Source organism: Anabrus simplex, chromosome X, assembly GCF_040414725.1.
Source record: "Anabrus simplex isolate iqAnaSimp1 chromosome X, ASM4041472v1, whole genome shotgun sequence".
Taxonomy (NCBI): Eukaryota; Metazoa; Arthropoda; class Insecta; order Orthoptera; family Tettigoniidae; genus Anabrus; species Anabrus simplex.
In genome coordinates, this window is record NC_090279.1 from 168,562,516 (window position 1) to 168,585,660 (window position 23,145).

A 23,145-nucleotide genomic window follows, 5' to 3' on the forward strand; every position below is an offset into this window, starting at 1 on the left:
ACTGCATTGCATACACTAGTATCAGTCTTCACCTCAAATGGCATACTTCACTCCATGCTCAACACAGACCAGAGGCAGCAACATCTGCTGTAATGTAAACAAGTAACTGAATTACCGTATCTGTGTGTATCCAGTGCTCTCTACCACTTACAACAGGGCTACACATGCTCTACCACATTTGTGTGGAACAGAAGTTTCTATGAAATGTAAATGTATGTATACGAGGGGCATTCAGTATATAATGCAACACATTTTATTTCTCGGCTAATTTCGGTTTTAAAAAATTGGAACTTTGTTTGGGACATCTTTGAATATTCCCGCTTCGTCTCGTCCGCTTCGTCTCGTACAGTTTCATTAATTTCTGATAGGTGGCAGCGCTATAACTAGCCTTCAGTAATGGAGGTATGTACCAAACAGAGAGCAATTATTGAGTCTCTTTTGATGGAAAAGCAGGGCATAACAGATATTCACAGGCGCTTGCAGAATGTCTACGGAGACCCAGAGATTATTGCAACAAGGTTGAGCAAACCTGTCTAATCTGGACTGTTCTTCCTCATCCACCCTACAACCCAGATCTCGCGCCTTCTGACTTCCATTTGTTTGGCCCAATGAAGGATGCACCCCGCAAGAAGCATTACGTGGATAATGGGGAATTTATTGATGCAGCACGACATCGGATCCGACACTGACCTGTTGAGTGATACCATGCAGACATACAGGCCCTCACATTACAGTGGCATAATGCCGTAGCAATGAACGGAGATCATGTTGAACAATAGGGTATTGTAGCAAAAGGATTGGGGAATAACATGGTGTAATTGAATCCTCAATAAAACCAACCTGCTTTAAGAAAAAAAACGCGTTGTATTACATAATGAACTCCCCTGGTACAAGATGTACTATTCCCCTATATTAATGCATGCATCAGAGACTTGGATATTGACAGCAAGAGATGGCAGTAAAATTCAGATAGGTCTCATTGTGACGATGGGATGGGAAAGGTCTAGGAATTGGAAGGAAGCGGCCGTGGCCTTAATTAAGGTACAGCCCCAGCATTTGCCTGGTGTGAAAATGGGAAACCTCGGAAAACCATCTTCAGGGCTGCTGACAGGCTAGTCAGAGAAGTTCCCCAGGAGTTTGGTAAGGAAAACAAGGAGAGACAGAGTAAAAATAAAATGTTGAGGTCAGAAAATAAATACAGGTAGAAGGATTGAGTGATAGGATGGAGGAAAATATACCGAGATGGTTTGGACATGTTACGAGGATATAGGAGGAAAGGATACCAAAACAAGTGTTGGAGGCTAAGATGGAGGGAAAGAGGGCAAGAGGCGGCCCAGAGCAAGATGGACAGACTCTGTCAAGAACAGTATAAGATAAAGAAGACTGGACTGGAATACAATTACTGAAGAGAGGAGTGGTGGAAGGAGAGGCAACGGTGGAGAAGTACCATCAACATCCTGACCTGACAGGAGCTGGACACAGGGAAATGAAAATGATGATGATGAGTTGAGCTACATATTTCAATACTCACCTGACAGCTGACTTGGGTATTGAACCATAGAGCAACACGCTAAGGCCACGATACAGTCCAAAGAAACCATGATTACGTACAGTCTTTTTAACACAGTCCACGATACCGTGATACTGTTTCGCAGCACCAGACTTCTCATCCAGCTGCAGTTGAGTCTTGACATATTCCGTAGGAAATGTTATACAGATCTCTATGCCACCTGTTATCCCTCCTGTAAGAATAAAACAATACTTGTAAAGGTAAAATACAGGTTAACTAACCAAGCCAGTTGAATAGAAAGATACCTAGACAAGGCTATGATAAACAGATCGCATACAGTACACTAAAATTGTGCAGAAAGAAAAGAAAATTAGCATTGTCTTTGTCAGTCAGTGAGTTTTTTAAGGTAGTGGTTATCAAACTGTGGTACACAGACAAATTACCCAGAAGGAAAAAGAAACATATGGTCAGAAACAACGTGATCCGGGTGTATGAATGTCAGAAGTGTGCTCATACTGATAAATAATTTGAAAAGGATCATTTGATATTTCACGCCATTGTCGTTTTACCTTTCTGCTGCTCAAGTTAACCAATCAGACCGCTCTGCGGGTGAATTCAAATGGGTTTTGCGATGCGGTGTTGCTAAACCTGCGTGAGGCTGTTTTCCCATGTCGTTAATAAGCAGAAAAAATATGAACTGAACCTAATTTTGACTGCTGCATATCTAATTTGAGATAAAAATTAAGTACTATATGAGGCAAAATTTTAAGTGTAGCCTACAGATAATTTTACTTATATAGTTGTCAGCTAATCTCCAGTGTAAACACTTATAAGTAGAGGGCAGATTCATTTGCACTTAAAATGGCAAAATATGCCTGCATCTATGCATTAAAGAAACTGTGAGTTGGCTAACAAAACTGGACATTCAGCTTTAGCAGCAATGCAGATATTGATGAGCTCAAATGTATAAATATAGTTTGTTTATTACGTACTTGTTCTGTGTGTATAGATGAAACTGTTTTTCGTGTAATTGTACACATTTGTTAATAAGCAAATTGTAACGATGTATCCTCATGCCATACGAAATATATATATGCATTAAAAATCAGCAATATATGCACTCACACAAGCACCATAGCATACTCTGCAAAATACTTGTTTTTCCTCTATGTACAAGGTTGGTTCTCCAAATACAAACTGCTGAAGCAGAATACTTTTAGCTGCTTTTTCTTTTGGCAAGATTTCTAGTGGTTACTGGTCTTCATAAAACCAAGAAATGAAAGTATTGGTTATAGATCCAACATAGCAGCGGCTCCGGCGAGCTCACAATGCACTGAACAGGCTTGCCAACGTCAGCATATTATCCATAGATCCTGAATAACACGAAAGATTAATGGTAAAGATAGATTGGAGCTAGAAAATTATGGTCTGGATAAGACCATTGATCTGTACTGCTTAGGTCCTGCTAGTGACAAGACCATAGGAACAAAAAAAATGGTGGTATTATTGCATTTCAGGCTGATTTTGTTTAAATTCTTCTATATAAGTAACAATACTTCTTGGGGCGGGTAGGTTGACCTCTGTCAAGCATCTTCTCTCTGCTACTTCAGGTCTCGTAAAACATTATTTTTCTATGAATCCAACACCCAAATCTGATGCTACAACACCACTGAAAAAGTTACACACTGTCAAGCTCTTGTTAATACTATCGACTGTCAACAACAATGCATTGTAAAGAGTTCCAGCGGGGAATGGAATTTTTACATAGGATTATTTCTGTGCATTATTGTACCAATTTGAATATCAATATACAATATTATACTTTGTTTTATACAAAATAATAACACAAACTGCAAATGTGCATTTATTTGAACGTATAGGTGCGTATTCTGTATATATGCCTTTATATGCATGTATGTCAAGAACATGTCCATATATATGCAATTTTATGCACTGTAAAACTTGGCCATTCAATTACGAATGGTATGAATCACCTTTATTTCTTATGGGCGTATTATATCTTGGAACAAATAAAATATGCAAGTATGTCAAAATCGGCCCTCTACTTATAAGAACAGGCTACTGCCCTGGCTTTACATAAGGATATTTTTTAATTTAAGGTGATAGACCTTATAAGATTTCCTTATAGATGACACTAGCTGTTTTTTCCTCATATAGGTATGGTTGGTCAAAACAAAAATGAGAGCATGGTATTGTATGTTCTTAGCATTTCATATTTTATCAGGCTTAATTTTATTTATTATCAAAATATAACTTGCTTTCCATGTAGGTACCCACAACAAGCCTTATATCTATAGGTTCAGTTATTTCTGAGAAAAGTGTACCTGCAAAGAACATGTTTTTGTTTAGGTCATCATTCCGTAGACTGGTTTAATGCAGCCCTCCATGCCACCCTATCATGTGCTAAACTTTTCATTTCAACGCAACTACTACATCCTACATCTCCCCTAATCTGTTTGTCAAATTCATACCTTAGTCCAGCCCTGCCATTTTTTCCGCCTACACTTCCCTAAGAAACCAACTGAACAAGTCCTGGGTGTCTTAAGATGTGCCCTCTCATTCTGTCTCTCCTTTAAAACCTGTTTACCCTCCAGGGTTGGTTTTTCCCTCAGACTCAGAGGGATCCCACCTCTACTGCCTCAAAGGCAGTGTTCTGGAACATGAGACTGTGGGTCAGAGGGATACAATTGGGGAGGAGGACAAGTACCTCACCCACTCAATTTCACCTGCTATGCTGAACAGGGGCCTTGTGGGGGAGATTGGAAAGGATAGACAAGGAAGAGGGAAGGAAGCAGCCGTGGCCTTAAGTTAGATACCATCTCAGCATTTGTCTGGAGAAGTGGGAAACCATGGAAAACCACTTTGAGGACGGCTGAGGTGGGAATCGAACCCTTCTCTACTCAGTTAACCTCCTGAGTGGACCCCGCTCCAGCCATCGTACCACTTTTCAAATTTCGTGACAGAGCCGGGAATCGAACCCGGGCCTCCGCGGGTGGCAGCTAATCACACTAACCATTACACCACAGATGCGAACTCTGTCTCTTCTTCTGGCTAAATTTTGACAAATTGATGTTCTCTCACTGATTCAATTCAGTATGTCTTCATTTGTGATTCGATCTAGTTGTCTCACTTTCAGCATTCTTCTGTACAAACACATTTCATTTCAAAAGTTTCTATTCTCTTTCTTTCTGGGCTAGTTATCATCCATGTTTCACTTCCATACAATGCCACACTCCAGGCGAAAGTTTTTAGGAAGTCTTTCTATTTCTTATATCAATGTTCGAAGTAAACCACTGCCTGCTCGATCTGCATCCGATGGCTGTTTATACTGCCTGCTCATTACAACATTTTAACACGGCACTAAATGCACCGCCGTCTCGATCCTCCTATACTGCTGCTCTATGCGAGCCTTTTTGCGACTACGCTGCGACAAAATTTCTCCGCTAGATGGCAGACATAGACGCACAATGTTCTAAACTTATTCTAATGACGACAGCCTACAAAACACTATGCAGTTTGGTCATATGTTCACTAAAGCTCGTAAATTACATCAGTAATATTAAATATCGGCAATATTACCTGCATGAAGTTGCAGTTGGCCTCTTCATGGACAATTTAAAGATTTTCCTGGACGAAGGTTTGGAGTGGTACCGTACTTTTTGTGTTCTTGTCAATGCAATATCAAATAATAGAGGTCTTACGAACTTGGTTAGGATAATATCACTAACAGTTTGCTGATGTTCTTTGACCTCACACTGTAACAAAACACATTCTGAAAGGTTTTTTTTTTCTATTTGTTTTACGTCGCACCGACACAGATAGGTCTTATGGAGACTATGGGATAGGAAAGGCCTAGGAATGGGAAGGAAGCGGCCGTGGCCTTAATTAAGGTACAGCCCCAGCATTTGCTTGGTGTGAAAATAGGAAACCACGGAAAACCATCTTCAGGGCTGCCGACAGTTGGGTTCGAACCCACTATCTCCCGGATGCAAGCTCACAGCTGCGCGCTCCTAACCGTACGGCCAACACGCCCGGTATTCTGAAAGGGAAGACGTCGCAAGTCGTCGTATTACGATCGTACGTTTGAAGAACTTCGACAATAGGGCACAGCAGCTTACACGAACTCCTACAGATGCTTCACCAGAGCGACAAAACAAGGTTTTGAGTATCGAACTCCTCCTCTGTCCTAACGCATAATTAGTTCTATTTAGCTGTGTCGAAGCCCTAGGCAGTGAGATGTTGCCGACACAAATGTCACACTCCGTCCTCTCTTCTTCAACACGAACCGAGCACCCGCAAATTAGGATCTGATTTCCTGTTTCTAGTTTGATTAGAATATTATCGTCTGGATATCTGAGGTTGTCCAAAATGTCTAAACATGAAGACGTTTGTTGTGTGATTGCCCGTCACAATTCTTATCACAAGGAATCCACCATCCTCCACGGCTTTAATCACCTTCTGAAAAAAAAAAAAAAAAAGCAGCCTGTTTCCAGTCATTCGACCGGGTCAGGAATGGAGTGAATGAAGCCCCCATCTAGCAGCGAGGATATGAATCGTGCCGGCTGCCGAAGCCTGTCGCACTCCTCCCGGGCAATGATTAATGAATAACACATGAAATTAAATGAAATGAAATTATATTCGAGAGTGTTGCTGGAATGAAATATGACAGGGAAAACGGAAGTATCCGGAAAAAACCTGTCCCGCCTCCGCTTTGTCCAGCACAAATCTCACATGGAGTGACCGGGATTTGAACCACAGAACCCAGTGGTGAGAGGCCGGCGCGCTGCCACCTGAGCCGCGGAGGGTCCATCACATTCTGAAACAAGGTGTAAAGGCACAGGTGCGAAAGTAACCTGAGAATATCCAATTACTTTCTTTATTAGGTCCCAGCCTAGATAAAGCCGACAGCCGCTTTTCTCTTAATTCCCGTCTAGACGGTATTTCATGGAGTGGTATCTTCTTTGGCTGTGAACGACCTTGCCGAGACTGGCAAAATTGTACACAACAGTTGAATATTTCGGGGAAAGAATCTGAAGTTTCAGTTCTGCGAAAAATATACCTTGCACAAACGGAAAGAAACAAGTACCAACACCTTAAAATCACTTTTGAAATATCTATAAGCATAACATGATTAATTCATTTCACTGTTATATACAACATATCGCTTGTACGTTTACCCGTTGTACGAAATAACTCAGGTTTTCCACACATTCATGCACCAACAACACGGTGCAATCCAACCACACTGACAGCGAAGATTGTGCGTCTACTGCTGCACTCTTACGGCGACTTGGAGAAATATTGGTAGTCGCGCCTTCCTGTGTTAAAATAGTGCCATAGAGCAGGCAGTATAAGAGGATCGAGACGGCGGTGACTAAATGAAACACTCCGTTTACAAATACCCACAGCAGGTGGCAGCACCAACCGGCTCCAGACTTGTCGGAATGAAATAGCGGGAAATAGGGTAGTACTGTACTTGTTTCCAGTGAAAATGGTGTACTGCTGCATGCCTTTCTGCAAATCAAAGAAAGGGAAACCAGAATGCCGTGGTATTTCATTCCAGGACACGGGCCTTTCCAGGAGATCCAGTTGAAGCCATGTTTAGTTCTATAAGAATGGGAGGAGGGTGCAATGACATGACTGACTCCCGGGCTGCTCAGAATTCCATAAAGAGAATTCTGAAATCCGGTATTTTAATGTTCACCGATGGTGCTAACGTTATCCACAAAAAATCTGCCTTAATATCCTCTCCCGGACTTGACGGAACAGAACCAGTGGTGCCGCTGAGTATGTACTTGATTTACTGGAAGATGTTCGTGAGCTCCCTAAGTCATTGTGTGCCACTTTTTTTTGTTTTTTTTTTGTTTTGTTATTTGCTTTACGTCGCACCGACACAGATATGCCTTACGGCGACGATGTGATAGGAAAGGCCTAGGAATTGGAAGGAAGCGGCCGTGGCCTTAATTAAGGTACAGCCCCGGCATTTACCTGGTGTGAAAATGGGAAACCAGGAAAACCATCTTCAGGGCTGCCGACAGTGGGGCTCGAACCCACTATCTCCCGATTACTGGATAGTGGCCGCACTTAAGCGACTGCAGCTATCGAGTCGGTGTGTGTCACTTTAGAAACTGCTTCCCAGGCATTAGTGTGTATTTATTTAGTGCGTGTAATCGAAGGAAAAACAGAATGCAGCACGTGTTTGAATAACGGTTTTTTTTTTTTTTTTTTTTGCTAGTTGCTTTACGTCGCGCCGACACAGATAGGTCTTATGGCGACGATGGGACAGGGAACTGCTGGGCTGGGAGTGGGAAGGAAGCGGCCGTGGCCTTAATTAAGGTACAGCCCCAGCATTTACCTGGTGTGAAAATGGGAAACCACGGAAAACCATTTTCAGGGCTGCCGACAGTGGGGTTCGAACCTACTATCTCCCGAATACTGGATACTGGCCGCACTTAAGCGACTGCAGCTATCGAGCTCGGTGAATAACGTTTCCACCTCAGTTAATGCATCCCCATTGATGAACTGCGCTATCCCCAGCAACGATTTATTGGCCTAATTATGGTGCTACAGAAATTTGTTGAGGCGGCTCTACCGTACTGCAAGAAATCTGCAACTGCTCCAGACTATAAAAAAAACCATGTTCTACCCTCTTTGTGCCAGTGTAAGATTTTAAAGCGTTTTAGTAATAATAAGCACCAGGAACTTGTGTCAGAAAATGTGGTGGCCAGATTCGTGAAACCTCTACTTAGTAATGTAGGGAAGTACCATACAAACAAAGTTTCCAGGTTTTCTTGTTCGTCGAAACCTCTTTCTCGAAAAGTCCTGAAGCTATCACTCTCTAGAGCACCACTTTATGCGTACAATTCTTTAATTTTTCTGTTACTTTCAGATTTAAAATGTTGCTTGTATGCTTATCTAGCTCTATTGACGCGGTAAGTGGGTACGTCTGGTGCTGCCATCTAGCAGCAGATTGTTTGTAAGTCGTGTTACACGTTTGATTATGGAATGAGCAGGCAGTATAAGCAGCCATCGGATGCAGATCGAGCAGGCAGTGAAGTAAACAAATTTCTTTTCTTTAGAATGGCCTTCCTTGCTATACAACATGTACTTTTTCTTTGAGCAACTGTACTTAGCTCAATGTGACGTTTCCCCATGGCCCGTCCGGCCGCCTGCCAATAGTACCGAAAAAGCTCGCTCCTTTCTACATTCCTTCACATTCACTAAAATGACGTCCGACTCCATGGCTAAATGGTTAGCGTGCTGACCTTTGATCCAGGGGGGCTCCGGGTTCGATTCCCGGCCAGGTCGAGCATTTTACCCTATATTTGTTAATTCCGGGGGCTGATTGTGAGTGTGTGTGTCGTCTTAAGTATTAATATTCGTCATAGATACACCATACTCACAGACGCGCACGTCGCCTATAAGGAGTCCAAGACCTGCCCGAGGCATTTTCGGAGGCCACACGTCATTAAAAATATTAAAACGACGATAACTTATAAATCATTCCTGAAAATAGTATACTATAAAGGTCATTTTTATTTTAAGACTATTAAGGTTTGTTCAACCTTTGTCCAGTTTCTCTACGGGGTCGGGTATGAGGTGAGATGAATCTGTCGCGGCGTTTTGTGGGTTTATTTTTTTCTAATGGCTTTACGTCACACCGACACAGATGTCTTTTGGCGACGATGGGATAGGAAAGGCCTAGGAGTTGGAAGGAAGTGGTCGTGGCCTGAATTAAGATACAGCCCCAACATCTGCCTGGTATAATAATTTCGTGTGGCTATTTCTGGCCGAGTGCGGCCCTTGTAAGACAGACCCTCCGACGAGGGTGGGCGGCATCTGCATTATGTAGGTAACTGCGTGTTATTGTGGTGGAGGATAGTGTTATGTGTGGTGTGTGAGTTGCAGGGATGTTGGGGACAGCACAAACGCCCAGCCTCCGGGCCATTGGAATTAACCAAATGAAGGTAAAAATCCCCGACCCTGCCGGAAATCGAACCCGGAACCCTCTGAACCGAAGCCCAGTACGCTGACCATTCAGCCAACGAGTCATCTGCCTGGTTTAAAATGGGAAACCACGGAAAACCATCTTCAGGGCTGCCGACAGTGGGATTCGAACTCCAAGCGTCTTTTTTTTGTTGACCGGATGCCCTTTCTGATGTCAACCTCATCAGAGGAGTTAATGAGATCAAACGAATGACGTGAGATATGATAGTAGGAAGGGAGAGGGTGAAACCCGGTGCCGACACATAGCCTACTCCTGTCGAATAGCACCAAGGGGTCTGCGCAAAGCTTAACGTCTCAATCCGTCGGATAAATCACCATCAACAGCGTCATATGCTCTCACTCCATACGAGGTCCGCCTCCGTAGCGTAACGGTTAGTGTTATTAGCTGCCTTCCTAGGGGGGGGGGGGGGGGGGTCGATTCCCGGTACTGCCAGAAATTTAAGAATGGCAGGAAGTCTTGTATTTGGTTGGAATAGTACATGCAGTTCACCTCCACTGCCTGAAAAGTATGAGGACACTCCATATGAGCACTGCAAAGAGGTTTGGAATTTAATTCCAGGCTTTGGGCACATAATCTGGTGATTAATCATGTTATTAATCATATTTTGGGATTTTAAAGATACTTTTTCATGTACACCACCACCTCCCCTACCCTCCGGCCAACATTATGGCGGTGAAAACTTTTTTCTGCCAACGGGACTCGAACCGGCTAACCACGGTGTTAGACCGTTTAGACTTCAACGCCTTAACGATCATGGCGACGAGGCGGGTTACTGTTAAGGTGCATATAAAATTTATTTTGATAAGCATTATGTGATTAATCTCCAAGTATGGTTCCTAACGTGGACGTCAGCGGTAAACTATCGTAAATGCATAAACGACGAATTTGAGGTTTTTATCATATGTGACTTGTTCTGGTCGTGTCTTATTATGGATACACTACGGTATGTGTATGTTGCGTAGGAACAGAAGGTAAGCATGCGTAGGGACCTGCATTTTTCTTTTTCTTTTTTTTCTTTTTTGGTTGAAATCGGGGTTATTTTTAAGAATTTCGCGTTATTTTTAATCATGTTTTTAGGATTTTTAAAGGTACTTTTTCATGTAAATAAATTATTGAAGAACAAAGTGTTAGTTTTATTTAAAGAGACACATTTTTATCATTCAATTATCACTGAAGAAGGCATAATATGAAGGCTTTTTTTTCTAACTGTCAAAGGAGAACATTGTCCCTTTCCTGTTGCAACGCAAGTCGGTCAAAACTCCTCAGTAGCCAGAAGAGAAACGTTCACAGTCTACATTAGCACATGGTCACCACACTGATTGCACAGTTCTGCCACTAAACTCAGGATGACTGTCAAGCGAACTACTGTAATCAGAACTTTCACAATATTTATTTTTCCATCTCGCAATTTGATTGGTTTATTCTTTAAGTTCACTATAGGTACCCTTTTGTGATCACTCAATCATTCTCATTTTTAAAGAATGGAACAGACTGTTTTCCACTAGTGCTGAATCGACATTTCTGTTAATGATGAATACTGGACTAAACACTTATGCATATAAAATTTATAAATTTGACATATCGGTATTCGTGTTGTCTCATTTGGTTTTATTTCGCGAAATAAATCTGTCCAATTCTCGAATTGTTAACAACGTTATGTATAGGTAACAGTTTCTCAAGCATTTTAAGGGAATATTTTTTTAAAAGTCGGTGTTATCGCAAACGCGAAAAACGCAGCTCCCTAGCTATGTGGTATCATCGTATGTGCAAGGAGAAACCAGCTATAAACGATGGTAGTGATCAACCTTATGCCGTCCGCCGCGCTCTTACGATAGTTTACACCGGGCGAGTTGGCCGTGCGGTTAAGGGGCCTATAGATGTGCAATATTGTTACGCAATATCGGGGTTTATGCAATATAATTGATAGTGTGTATTTAATATTGAGGGGTTGTGCAATATATTGTACGAAATCAAAAAATTTTGAGATATATATTGCGCAAATCGTGTCCTCCCGCCAGTTGGTATCAACAAGTGGGAAAGAATGTATCGTGATGGCAGACAAACAGATGGTGAAAAAGTGTATTTTGGAGTTTACTGAAGCCTTCCCGCTCTTTGGGACGTTAAGAGCAAAGATAACAGTAATCGCGTTGAAAAGGGTGAAGAGAATGAGGTGCTTACTGAAAAATATTGCGAAAAATACCCGAACGCCGACAAGCAAGAAGTTATTTTTTAAGAAAAATCAGTTCTCTGCGTACAAACTTCCGGAAGGAAGTGGAGCGACTTCGTGATACAGAAAAGAGTGTTCACCAAACAAAATACCGGCATAGACCGATTATATATTGCCACGCATACTGTACGTCTATGACCGCTTTTGCACAATATATTGCACAACCAGCAATACTATCTCCACACGATTCTATTTATTGCACGTCTACGGGCCCCTTTAGGGGCGCTCGGCTGTGAGCTTGCATCCGGAAGATAGTAGGTTCGAATCCCACTGTCGCCAGCCCTGAGATTGGTTTCCCATTTTCACACCAGGCAAATGCTGGGGCTGTACCTTAATTAAGGCCACGGCCACTTCCTTCTCACTCCTAGGCTTTTCCTATCCCATCGTCGCCATAAGACTTGTCGGTGCGACGTAAAACAAATTGTAATCAAATAAAATTTCAACCTTAAAATTCTCGATGCCAGAGGTAAATTATCGAAGGTGACATTTCACTAATTGTATAGGAGAGCAGGAAGGAGCTGCTGAAGCACATATTTTCCTAGTCTACCTTTCAGGCAGGTCGAATCGACAGTTCCGACCATGGTAAAGTATCGTTGCTAGTGGCTTTACGTCGCACCGACACAGATAGGTACAGCCTGGTATGAAAATGGGAAACCACGCAAAACCGTCTTCAGGGTTGCCGACAATGGCGTTCGAACCCACTATCTTCCGGATGCAAGCTCACAGCTGCGCGCCCCTAACCGCAAGGTCAACTCGCTCGGTAAGGTTGAATTTTTACAGTAAACTATTAAAAACTCTTACCGAGGGCTATCTTTGGGAAAAGTTGACAGTTTCAGGCGATGAAAGCCAAGAGAACGCTTTGACATCCTGTTTGTTTTGACTTCTTCACGACAATCGCCACTGTTCGGCTCTCTTTGGTCGTAGATTGATGCTTTATACACCTAAGCCTTCCTTTACAAAGTCTCTATACAATGGTGAAAACCGCATGAAAATATGTTCTGAGGTTCTCGATATTTTCCCGCACAAGCACAGACACAAAAATCCCAGGTACTGCATTTTTTATTTTTTATTTTTTTGCTATTTGTTTAACTTCGCACGAAGGCAACCAAGGTTTTCGGCGACGGAGGGATAGAAGAGTACTAGGATTTGAAAGATAGCGGCCTTAATTAAGGTACAGTCCCAGCTCCAGTATTTGCCTGGTGTGAAAATGGGAAAACACGGGAAACTATCTTCAGGGTTACCGGCGGTGGGTTTTGAACCCACTATCTTCCGAATGCAAACTCACAGCTGCGCGACCCTAATGGCACGGCCAACTCGGTTGGTAACCACATGTTGAGATGTACAAGATAGGTATTACACCATCCCACTGGAATTCGCTGGGCCTTCTAAGCAATAGATTTGTTTTCTATTCCCCTCCCTTAACGATATTGAATCAAGAAACTGAATCAGGGTTGCCAGCAGGCCCGCAACAACCACCTCCCCTACCCTACCTACGGAAAATTTTGAGTTTATTCTAGATTCAATACAGGCTAATGTTTCTAGCACTAAAATTCTTAACTTGCTCAGAGAAACAGTAACTTTTGCTCAGAGAAATGTTAAGAACTTTATGAATTTAAAAAGAAGTAATACTGTATCATGGTGAGGGTTACCGTAGTGGCCTAGTAAGTGGTCCTGAGAGTCGGGATACCAGTTGCTAATTCACCGGTGGTCCATAACCTGTTAGAGGGGAGATTCTCACTTGGACTATGTGCAAGTACAGTAGCAACCGCTTCATGAATTTACCGAGCTCAGAACATTTTAAGCAGGCCTCGGACCTATGGGAGTAATGGAGTCCCACTACCATTTGACAGGCGAGGGGCTCCTTGGAAACAACCTGGCTAACAAAATGGAATTCGATGGGAAACTATCAATATTAATGGGGCTTATGGAAGAAAGAAAGTATAACTGGCTGAGTCAGCAAAGAGGATGCATCTGGATGTGCTAGGAGTAAGTGATATTCGGGTAAGGGGAGATAACGAGGAAGAGATACGAGTTTATAAAGTGTACTTGACGGGTGTTAGAAAGGGAAGGGCAGAGTCTGGGGTAGGGCTCTTTATCAGGAATACCATTGCACGCAACATAGTTTCTGTTAGGCACGTAAATGAGCGAATGATGTCGGTAGATTTGTCAGTTGGAGGAACTAGGACTAGAATTGTCTCCGTGTATTCACCATGTGAGGGTGCAGATGAGGATGAAGTTGACAAGTTTTATGAAGCATTGAGTGACATCGTGGTCAGGGTCAACAGCAAGGATAGAATAGTGCTAATGGGCGATTTCAATGCGAGAGTTGGGAATAGAACTGAAGGATACGAAAGGGTGATTGGTAAATGTGGGGGAGATATGGAAGCTAATGGGAATGGGAAGCGTTTGCTGGACTTCTGTGCTAGCAGTTTAGCAGTTCCGAATACATTCTTCAAGCATAAGGCTATTCACCACTACACATGGGAGGCTAGGGGTACCAGATCCATAATAGACTATATCATAACCGACTTCGAATTCAGGAAATCTGTTAGGAATGTACGAGTTTTCCGGGGATTTTTCGATGATACAGACCACTATCTGATCTGTAATGAACTAAGTATCTCTATGCCTAGGGTAGAGAAAGTGAAATCTGTCTGCAAACGAATAAGGGTAGAAAATCTCCAGGACGAGGAAATTAGAAGTACATGGATATGATTAGTAAGAAGTTTCGAACAGTAGACCGTAACCAGGTTCAGGATATAGAAAGTGAATGGGTGGCATACAGGGATGCTGAGTAGAAACAGCAAGGGAATGCTCAGGAACAACTGTGTGTAAAGATGGGAAAAGGCGATCATCTTGATGGAATGAAAAAGTGAGAGCAGCTTGTAAACGTAAGAAGAAGGCTTATCAGAAATGGCTCCAAACAAGGACTGAGGCAGACAGGGATTTGTACGTAAATGAAAGAAACAGAGTGAAACAAACAGTTGTTGAATCCAAAAAGAAGTCGTGGGAAGATTTTGGTAACAACCTGGAAAGGCTAGGTCAAGCAGCAGGAAAACCTTTCTGGACAGTAATAAAGAATCTCAGGAAGGGAGGGAAAAGGGAAATGAACAGTGTTTTGAGTAATTCAGGTGAACTCATAACAGACCCCAGGGAATCACTGGAGAGGTGGAGGGAATATTTTGAACATCTTCTCAATGTAAAAGGAAATCATCCTGGTGATGTTGTGAACAGAAAAGCTCATGGGGAGGAGGAAAATGATGTTGGTGAAATTACGCTTGAGGAAGTGGAAAGGATGGTAAATAAACTCCATTGTCATAAAGCAGCAGGAATAGATGAAATTAGACCTGAAATGGTGAAGTATAGTGGGAAGGCAGGGATGAAATGGCTTCATAGAGTAGTCAAATTAGCGTGGAGTGTTGGTAAGCTACCTTCAGATTGGACAAAAGCAGTAACTGCACCTATCTATAAGCAAGGGAACAGGAAGGATTGCAACATCTATCGAGGTATGTCATTGATTAGTATACCAGGCAAAGTATTCACTGGCATCTTGGAAGGGAGGGTGCGATCTGTCGTTGAGAGGAAGTTGGATGAAAACCAGTGTGGTTTCAGACCACAGAGAGACTGTGAGGATCAGATTTTCAGTATGCGCCAGGTAATTGATAAATGCTACGAGAGGAATAGGCAATTGTGTTTATGTTTCGTAGATCTAGAGAAAGTATATGACAGGGTACTGAGGGAAAAGATGTTCGCCATACTGGGGGACTATGGAATTAAATTTAGATTATTAAAAGCAATCAAAGGCATGTATGTTGACAATTGGGCTTCAGTTAGAATTATTGGTAGAATGAGTTCAGGGTACTTACAGGGGTTAGACAAGGCTGTGATCTTTCACCTTTGTTGTTCGTGGTTTACATGGATCATCTACTGAAGGGTATAAAATGGCAGGGAGGGATTCAGTTAGGTGGAAATGTAGTAAGCAGTCTTGCCTATGCTGACGACTCGGTCTTAATGGCAGATTGTGCCGAAAACCCGCAGTCTAATATCTTGGAACTTGAAAATAGGTGCAATGAGTATGGTATGAAAATTATCCTCTCGAAGACTAAATTGATGTCAGTAGGTAAGAAATTCAACAGAATTGAATGTCAGATTGGTGATACAAAGTTAGAACAGGTCGATAATTTCAAGTATTTAGGTTGTGTGTTCTCCCAGGATGGTAATATAGTAAGTGAGATTGAATCAAGATGTAGTAAAGTTAATGCAGTGAGCTCGCAGTTGCGATCAACAGTATTCTGTAAGAAGAAGTCAGCTCCCAGACGAAACTATCTTTACATCGGTCTGTTTTCAGACCAACTTTGCTTTAAGGGAGCGAATGCTTGGTGGACTCAGGATATTTTATTCATAAGTTATAAGTAACAGACATGAAAGTAGTAAGAATGATTGCTGGTACAAACGGATGGGAACAATGACAGGAGGGTACTCACAATGAGGGGATAAAGGCTAATTTAGGAATGAACTCGATGGATGAAGCTGTACGCATAAACCGGCTGCGGTGGTGGGGTCATGTGAGGCGAATGGAGGAGGATAGGTTACCTAGGAGAATAATGAGCTCTGTTATGGAGGGCAAGAGAAGTAGAGGTAGACCAAGACGACGATGGTTAGACTCGGTTTCTAACGATTCAAAGATAAAAGGTATAGGACTAAATGAGGCCACAACACTAGTTGCAAATCGAGGATTGTGGCGACGTTTAGTAAATTCACAGAGGATTGCAGACTGAACGCTGAAAGGCATAACAGTCTATAATGATAATGTATGTATGTATGTACGTATGTAATACTGTATAGCAAATTATGAATGATCGATGTGGTTAGAAATAGTATACTACTTACCTTTATTGTAATAACTTTAGGGAAAGAGAAACAGTAGATATGAGGGCAATTTGACTTTTTTCGGATTATCGTACTTATTTCAGGGATTTCCTATATTTGCACTAGAGATGTTGTGTTTTCCTATGCCACTGTTACTGAGTATATAGTCGTCACAAAATACGTTTCCGTAATTCTTAAGCAATAATAGAATACAGTAGAATCAGATCATCTGAAAAATGGGGATCCATTCTCTTTTTATATATATACATGCATTCAAGTTTCCTTGTTACTAAAAACCAAACCCAAACCATACGGCGCAACGACCTACCTAGCGACCGCTGCTCAGCTCGAAGACTTGCAGATTACGAGATGCCATGTGGTCGACACGACGAATCCTCTCGGCCGCCAGATAGCTCTTACATGGTAATCACGTAGTGGACCTCGAACCAATCCTCAGATCAACGTTAAAAATATCTGACCTGGCCGAGAATCGAACACGGGGCCGCCGGCTAAAGGTGCGTACACACTTGCGAGCATCTTGCGAGCCGAGCGGCTCGCGAACCGCTCATGAGCCGCTCGTGAAAAAAATTAAATGTCCGAGCGGCTCGCGAGCACTGCTTGAGCCATTTGCTCGCCGATTGCTCGCCATTTGGAAGCAGGATCAGTCTGTGAATTCCATGCAAAGATTTCTTCTGAGCATGAAACTCTGCTTGCTGTGATGGTAGCAAGTGGCGCAGCTATGATTATAGCCTATTTAAATAAGCAAAAGAAACCTCGTCGCTATTGGCGTACTGAGCTGTACAAAAAGCGGACTGGGTCCGAATTAATGTTGGACATGAAGTTCCAGAGCGTTAGTGGTCAATACAAAAATTTCACCAGGATGTCACCTACTGATTTTGATAATTTACTGAACAGAATAGGTCACAAAATTTCAAGACAGGAAACGTACCTTCGCTCTCCGATTTCTGCTCAAGACAGGTTCGTACTTATTTTCCTTAACTTGTGATAGTACATATATCACACCCCCGAATTATATGTACAAGTTAGAGATATTATTGTCAGTATTCGATTTATTATTATCATCAGTATTTCATTTGTATATTTTGCCATTTATATTGGTAAGCTGGAAGACATCCACATATGTAGGTATGAGTAATTTGTTTTGCACGAGTGGGAAAACATTGCTTTAATAACTCTGGTAATTTGGTTGAGTCATGTGGCTACCCCAGTGTTTGTTGTGATGTACTTGTGTCGGGATATTCCATGAGTCATGTAAATATCCCAGTGTCTGATGAGATGTGTTTGTTGATGTTGTTGTACTAGGGAAGTTCGGTGAGTCATTTAATAAACCCGAGTGTTTGTTATTGTCTTGGAACCTAGTATGAGTTCAGGGCATGGTACTGACCAGTAGAGATCACTCATGATTGACGGGCAAGCACCAGTCCAGACGTATCATCTGAGAGGAGGGGGATGTTGATGTCTATAAAGGTTGATCATACGGCGGCAACCGGTGACATTGTAATGTAACTACTACAACTACAAGCAGTACATTGTAAAGGAACGAGAAGGAAGACAACTACAACCTATCACTACGGAAGAGACCCACAACTGACACTGTGCGGGAAGGAAGTGGTGCTGATACACGATACTGGAGTGGCATGGCTGCAATGGACTGGACTTCAAACGTTCGTGGAGCGTAGTCTTGTTATGTTCGTGGAAAGTGGCTGATTGTAGAGAGTGCTTGCGCATTAAGTATTGTAGCACTTGTGGCGGCCTAGCATTATATGTTGGTGAAAGCTATCTCAGACTTTCCATAATTTATGTTGAGGATCGACAGACGTGTGTATATATCTTTACAACAAGTGTTAAAATATATGAACACAGTAGTACAAGGTACAGTATCTGTGTGATGTGATAACTGCCGATTATGAGAATCGGTAAGTCGAATTGATATAGAGACAGTGAAGGGTATTTATCTTGATACATGTACATTGTTCATCGGACTATCTACAAATGGTAGCTTAGTTCTCGCTTTCGTTTTCACACGGTTTTCATTATTGTTGTTGTTGTAAATATGGAGTCTTCCAGCAATATTTTATGTGTGTATTATATGTATAATGTTGTGTGTTGATGAGGTGCTCATGCACGGATTTTGTTAAGAATATAGTTAGCTATTTTAGAATCAGTGGAGTTATTGATGAACCTAGGTGCAGTTCCTACCTATTTAGTCGTTTTCAGGAGGTTAGGTAAGGCCTGCAGCAGATGTACCAGTACGCAGCATTATGTACACGTCCTGGGATATAAAGTTTATCATGCTCTTGTCTAAATTCGAGGGATCCATTCTGGTGAACTCTTTCGCCCATACTACGGACATTTCGGTTAATTATGCTTATTAATTTTATTAAGTTTTTGAGTAATTTTATTTATATATTTTTATTCATGATTTTATTTATCAGTAATCATCAAAAAAGTTACAAACTTTCTAACAAATTTTTAAATTAATTTTTAGCTCATATAATTTTGAACCACGTTCACGTTTTTGTAATAGTACCTATTTATAGTTATCTTTTTTGACTTTTTCATTAAGGGATTTGTTCGCTTTCCGAATTACATGTGTACTTAACATTTCAGGTTAGCAGTAACTTTACGCTTCCTTGCCACAGGAGATTCGTACACTAGCCTTCAGTACCTGAATTGATTGAATACGGTATTGTATAGGTACTACCTATTGAATTGCAACCTGTGTTCACTTTTGATATTTATTGATTATTATATCATTACTTGTTTACTACAGTTGTTATTTTAAACAGATAATAAATGAATACATCATGTACAAAAAGAAAGTTCAAGCTTCATTTTATTTAAACACGAGAACTTACCTTTTCCAGTAGTGCAACTGCTTTTCTCTTTGCTCCTTTCCCTCCGGATTGATGCAAACAAAGAAATAATTTTCTTTTTACATTCATCCGCGGGTCGTCCAATTGTTGTGCCAATATCCCGCCATGCATCCTCTTTCACATTCTTTTTAAAGTGATCGCCACTTTTCGGGTCCCACAAAACAGAATGTGTCCGATAAGTGTCTATTAAAGTAAGCGCATCTTCATCCGACCAGGGCGCCATGCTCGCGGGATGCTCACTGTAGCCGTACACACTTGCGAGCACGTTCCTTGGCCGTCCACACTGAGCGCGAGCATCCCTTTGTGCTCGCCTAGAAAACCGACTCCAGTCGGCTCGCAGCGAGCGGCTCAAAACATGCTCGCTTTACGCTCGTTACCCCGTACACACTTGCGAGCGGCTCGCGAGCCGCTCACACTACGATGCTCGCAAGTGTGTACGCGCCTTAAGAAGCAGGCATACTACCGCTACATCGCGGGGCCGGCCTGGTCTACTGTATTACTATATTAAATATTTCTTTAAACTTAACATTGACATCCATTACACAAATTATAACTTTTTTTTTCTTTTCTGTCCTATAGTAAATCTTATACAAATTCTAGGACAAACTTGCATACTACCCTTATTTTATTTTGCAATATACTTTTAAAAATACAGAAAACAGCTGTGCAATATAGGTATTCTTTATTTAATAATTTTACTTTTCTCTTCCTATTTTTGCTTTATATTCATTACCCGAATTTTTAAACCTAAGTGAGTCATTCTTCCGCTGCCCTTGAGGCGGTAGAGGTGGGATCCATCGCTGAGTCAGAGAAAAAACCGACCCTGGAGGGTAAACAGATAAAGAAGAAGAAGACGAGTCGTTCTTCCTACGAAGTCTCAATATTGTGCCTCGTCCATTTCTTCTCCTCAGAATAAACAACTATTTTCGCCATTTTTCGCTCTATGGCCATTATACCCATTAGACACCACGACATACGTCCGGCTCCATGGCTAAATGGTTAGAGCGCTGGCCTTTGGTCACAGGGGTCCCGGGTTCAATTCCCGGCAGGGTCAATAATGTTAATCATCATTGGTTAATTCCGCTGCCACGGGGGCTGGGTGTATGTGTTGTCTACATCATAATTTCATCCTCATCACGACGCGCCTACGGGTGTCAAATCAAAAGACCTGCACCTGGCGAGCCGAACACATCCTCGGGAACTCCCGGCACTAAAAGCCATTTCATTACACGTCATTTTTACCACTAATCCGTATTTAACATTGGTCTCTTTCTTGTCGGGGCCGAAGACCTTCGATGTTAGGCCCCTTAAAACAACAAGCATCATCATCATCATCATCATCATCATCATCATCATCATCTTTCTTGTCGGTACTATGCAAATACTGTAATTACCGTTTTCATTTTCGGCCTATTTGCTGTTCTGTAGGCCTGCTTGCTTTGCCCTCGATCCTTGACGTTCAATGAGCGTGTTCCGGCGACCAATTCACAACCATGGAAGTAAGCGTAACAATCGTTTTTCAGGTAGATACTAGGTAGGGCTTACAAGCACGTAAGAGAATAATAAAAGGTAGCATTTGGAGGATGGTTGCGCAGTTGTACTTCCTCTTAAACAATAATCACCACCACCACCACCACCACCACCTGGTAGCATTTGTTTCACCAACCACCACGGGGTAATACTAGTTACTAGCCATCATGTCGTACGATGTCGGCATGTAAAAGATCTCTGGTGATACATTTGGTATTTACCCGACAAAATTAATTAAATCTCAGCCATAGACGCCCAAGAGAGATCCGGTTTACTCTGTCTGCCATCTAACGGACCTAGAGTAAAACGGAACGTCGAAATTGACGAGCAGACAGATGGCGTCAAATCGAAATGTCTGCACATGGTAGCTGAGGCCATACGATTATTATTATTATTATTATTATTATTATTATTATTATTATTATTATTATTATGGTTGTTGCTAAGGCTTTTGCGGGAATTGTAGTTTCTTGTTGGTAACTACTAAAAATGAAGAGAATAAAGAGAATCAACTATAACTCTTGCATCTAGAAAATACTAAGCAATTTGCGAGGTAGCTGTTGAGCATGCTAACTTCTGGTCATTTCATATATATGCCAGCACAATAGATGGCGGAATATACGCAAATACACAAGTAAAAACCGCCAAATTTTACCGTACCTAGATTTACAGTGAACTAACTGTTCGCACATACAGTAATCTCTCAAATTCAGGAAGTGTTGTGAAATATGAATTCGAGACAGAAGAAAAACTGGAAAATGTTGACCTAAGAACGCTGTCGAAGCATTACAGAAATGCTCAGTTTCTTCCCAAACATAAAAAAAAAATATATTAAAAAAAAACTGCTTCAAATATTTGCTGTCCTCCCTGTATGAAGTTGCAGTTGTGAGCGAAGTTTTACCTGTCTGCATCGACTGAAAACTTACTTGTCCTCGATAATGAAAGAAGAGACTGAATGGGCTGATATATCAAGTTACTAACCGACATATTAATGTGAACCTTGACGCCAAGATAAACATTTTAGCACGATTCCCCAGGCAGCTCGACTTAATTTTATCTGTCTGATATTCTTGCAGAAATTTGAGCTATTTATAAGTTTCAAATCCATACGACAAAACAATTTTGTCTTTGCATATTAAAATTGTGCCCGACTCTTACCCGGCAGCCCCGAGTTCGATTCCCGGCAAGGTCAGAGATTTTTACCTGGATCTGAGGGCTGGTTCGAGGTCCATTCAGCCTACGTGATTACGATTACAATCAATTGAGGAGCCATCTGACGGTGAGATGGCGGCCCCGGACTAGAAAGCCAAGAGTACCGGTAACGGTCGAGAGGATTCGTCGTACAGACCACACGACACCTCGTAACAGGGTCATAGCCAAGGGGAATTACTGGGGTTAGAACCCCCTCCCCCATTGAACTTTTCAAAAGAAAATAAACAGAAAATGGCAATAAATATGTAAAAGTCGACTCAAAGAGTTGGCTCTTTTGAATATTCATAGAGAAAACAATGTAAAACCAACATATCTCTTGGACCTATTTTCTAAAAAGCCTCGAAAGTTGGATTTTACACTGTAATCTGAACACATCATTCGCGATAGTATTATTTACTTCGATCATACTTTCTTGTTCTGTTTATTAATGTAAGATTTTATAATGTACCGGTCTGCAATCTGAATATCAACATAATTTACTTGTATTAGTGTCCTTATGAAACTCGTGCATGCGCACACCACACGCACAAACACCTTCATTGTGTACTATCATAATTTTGTAACCCCCTCCCCCCACCCCCTCGGTCAATCCTGTTTACACTACTGCCAAGACATATGATCGAAGGCAAAGACCAACTACAATTTGTATAATATCAAGAGTCACACTCGATAAAATTAGTTTTCTGATTCCCCCGCCTGAAAAAGATCCTGTGTGCGGGCCGGGTTGCCAGGTATCTCGATTTAAGCGGGATTCCTCAGATTTTTCTGGTGAAAACCCGGCTACCGATTAAAGCCAGTCAGGATTGGCAGAAGTCCCGATTACTCCAAAACAGAGAAAATTGTACACAAGTCAGTCTCTTCGTCGTCTTCC

At 41.8% G+C, this 23,145-nt stretch overlaps 1 protein-coding gene across 1 annotated transcript in view; it reads right to left on the reverse strand.

Moving 5' to 3' along the window:
- sea (scheggia) overlaps nucleotides 1-23,145 on the reverse strand; it is a 115,716-nt gene that overhangs the window by 50,474 nt on the left and 42,097 nt on the right. Inside the window, exon 2 of the mRNA XM_067158701.2 lies at nucleotides 1,532-1,742. Within this exon, the coding sequence (XP_067014802.2) occupies nucleotides 1,532-1,742 (211 nt within the window). The remainder of the gene's footprint in view (nucleotides 1-1,531; nucleotides 1,743-23,145) is intronic.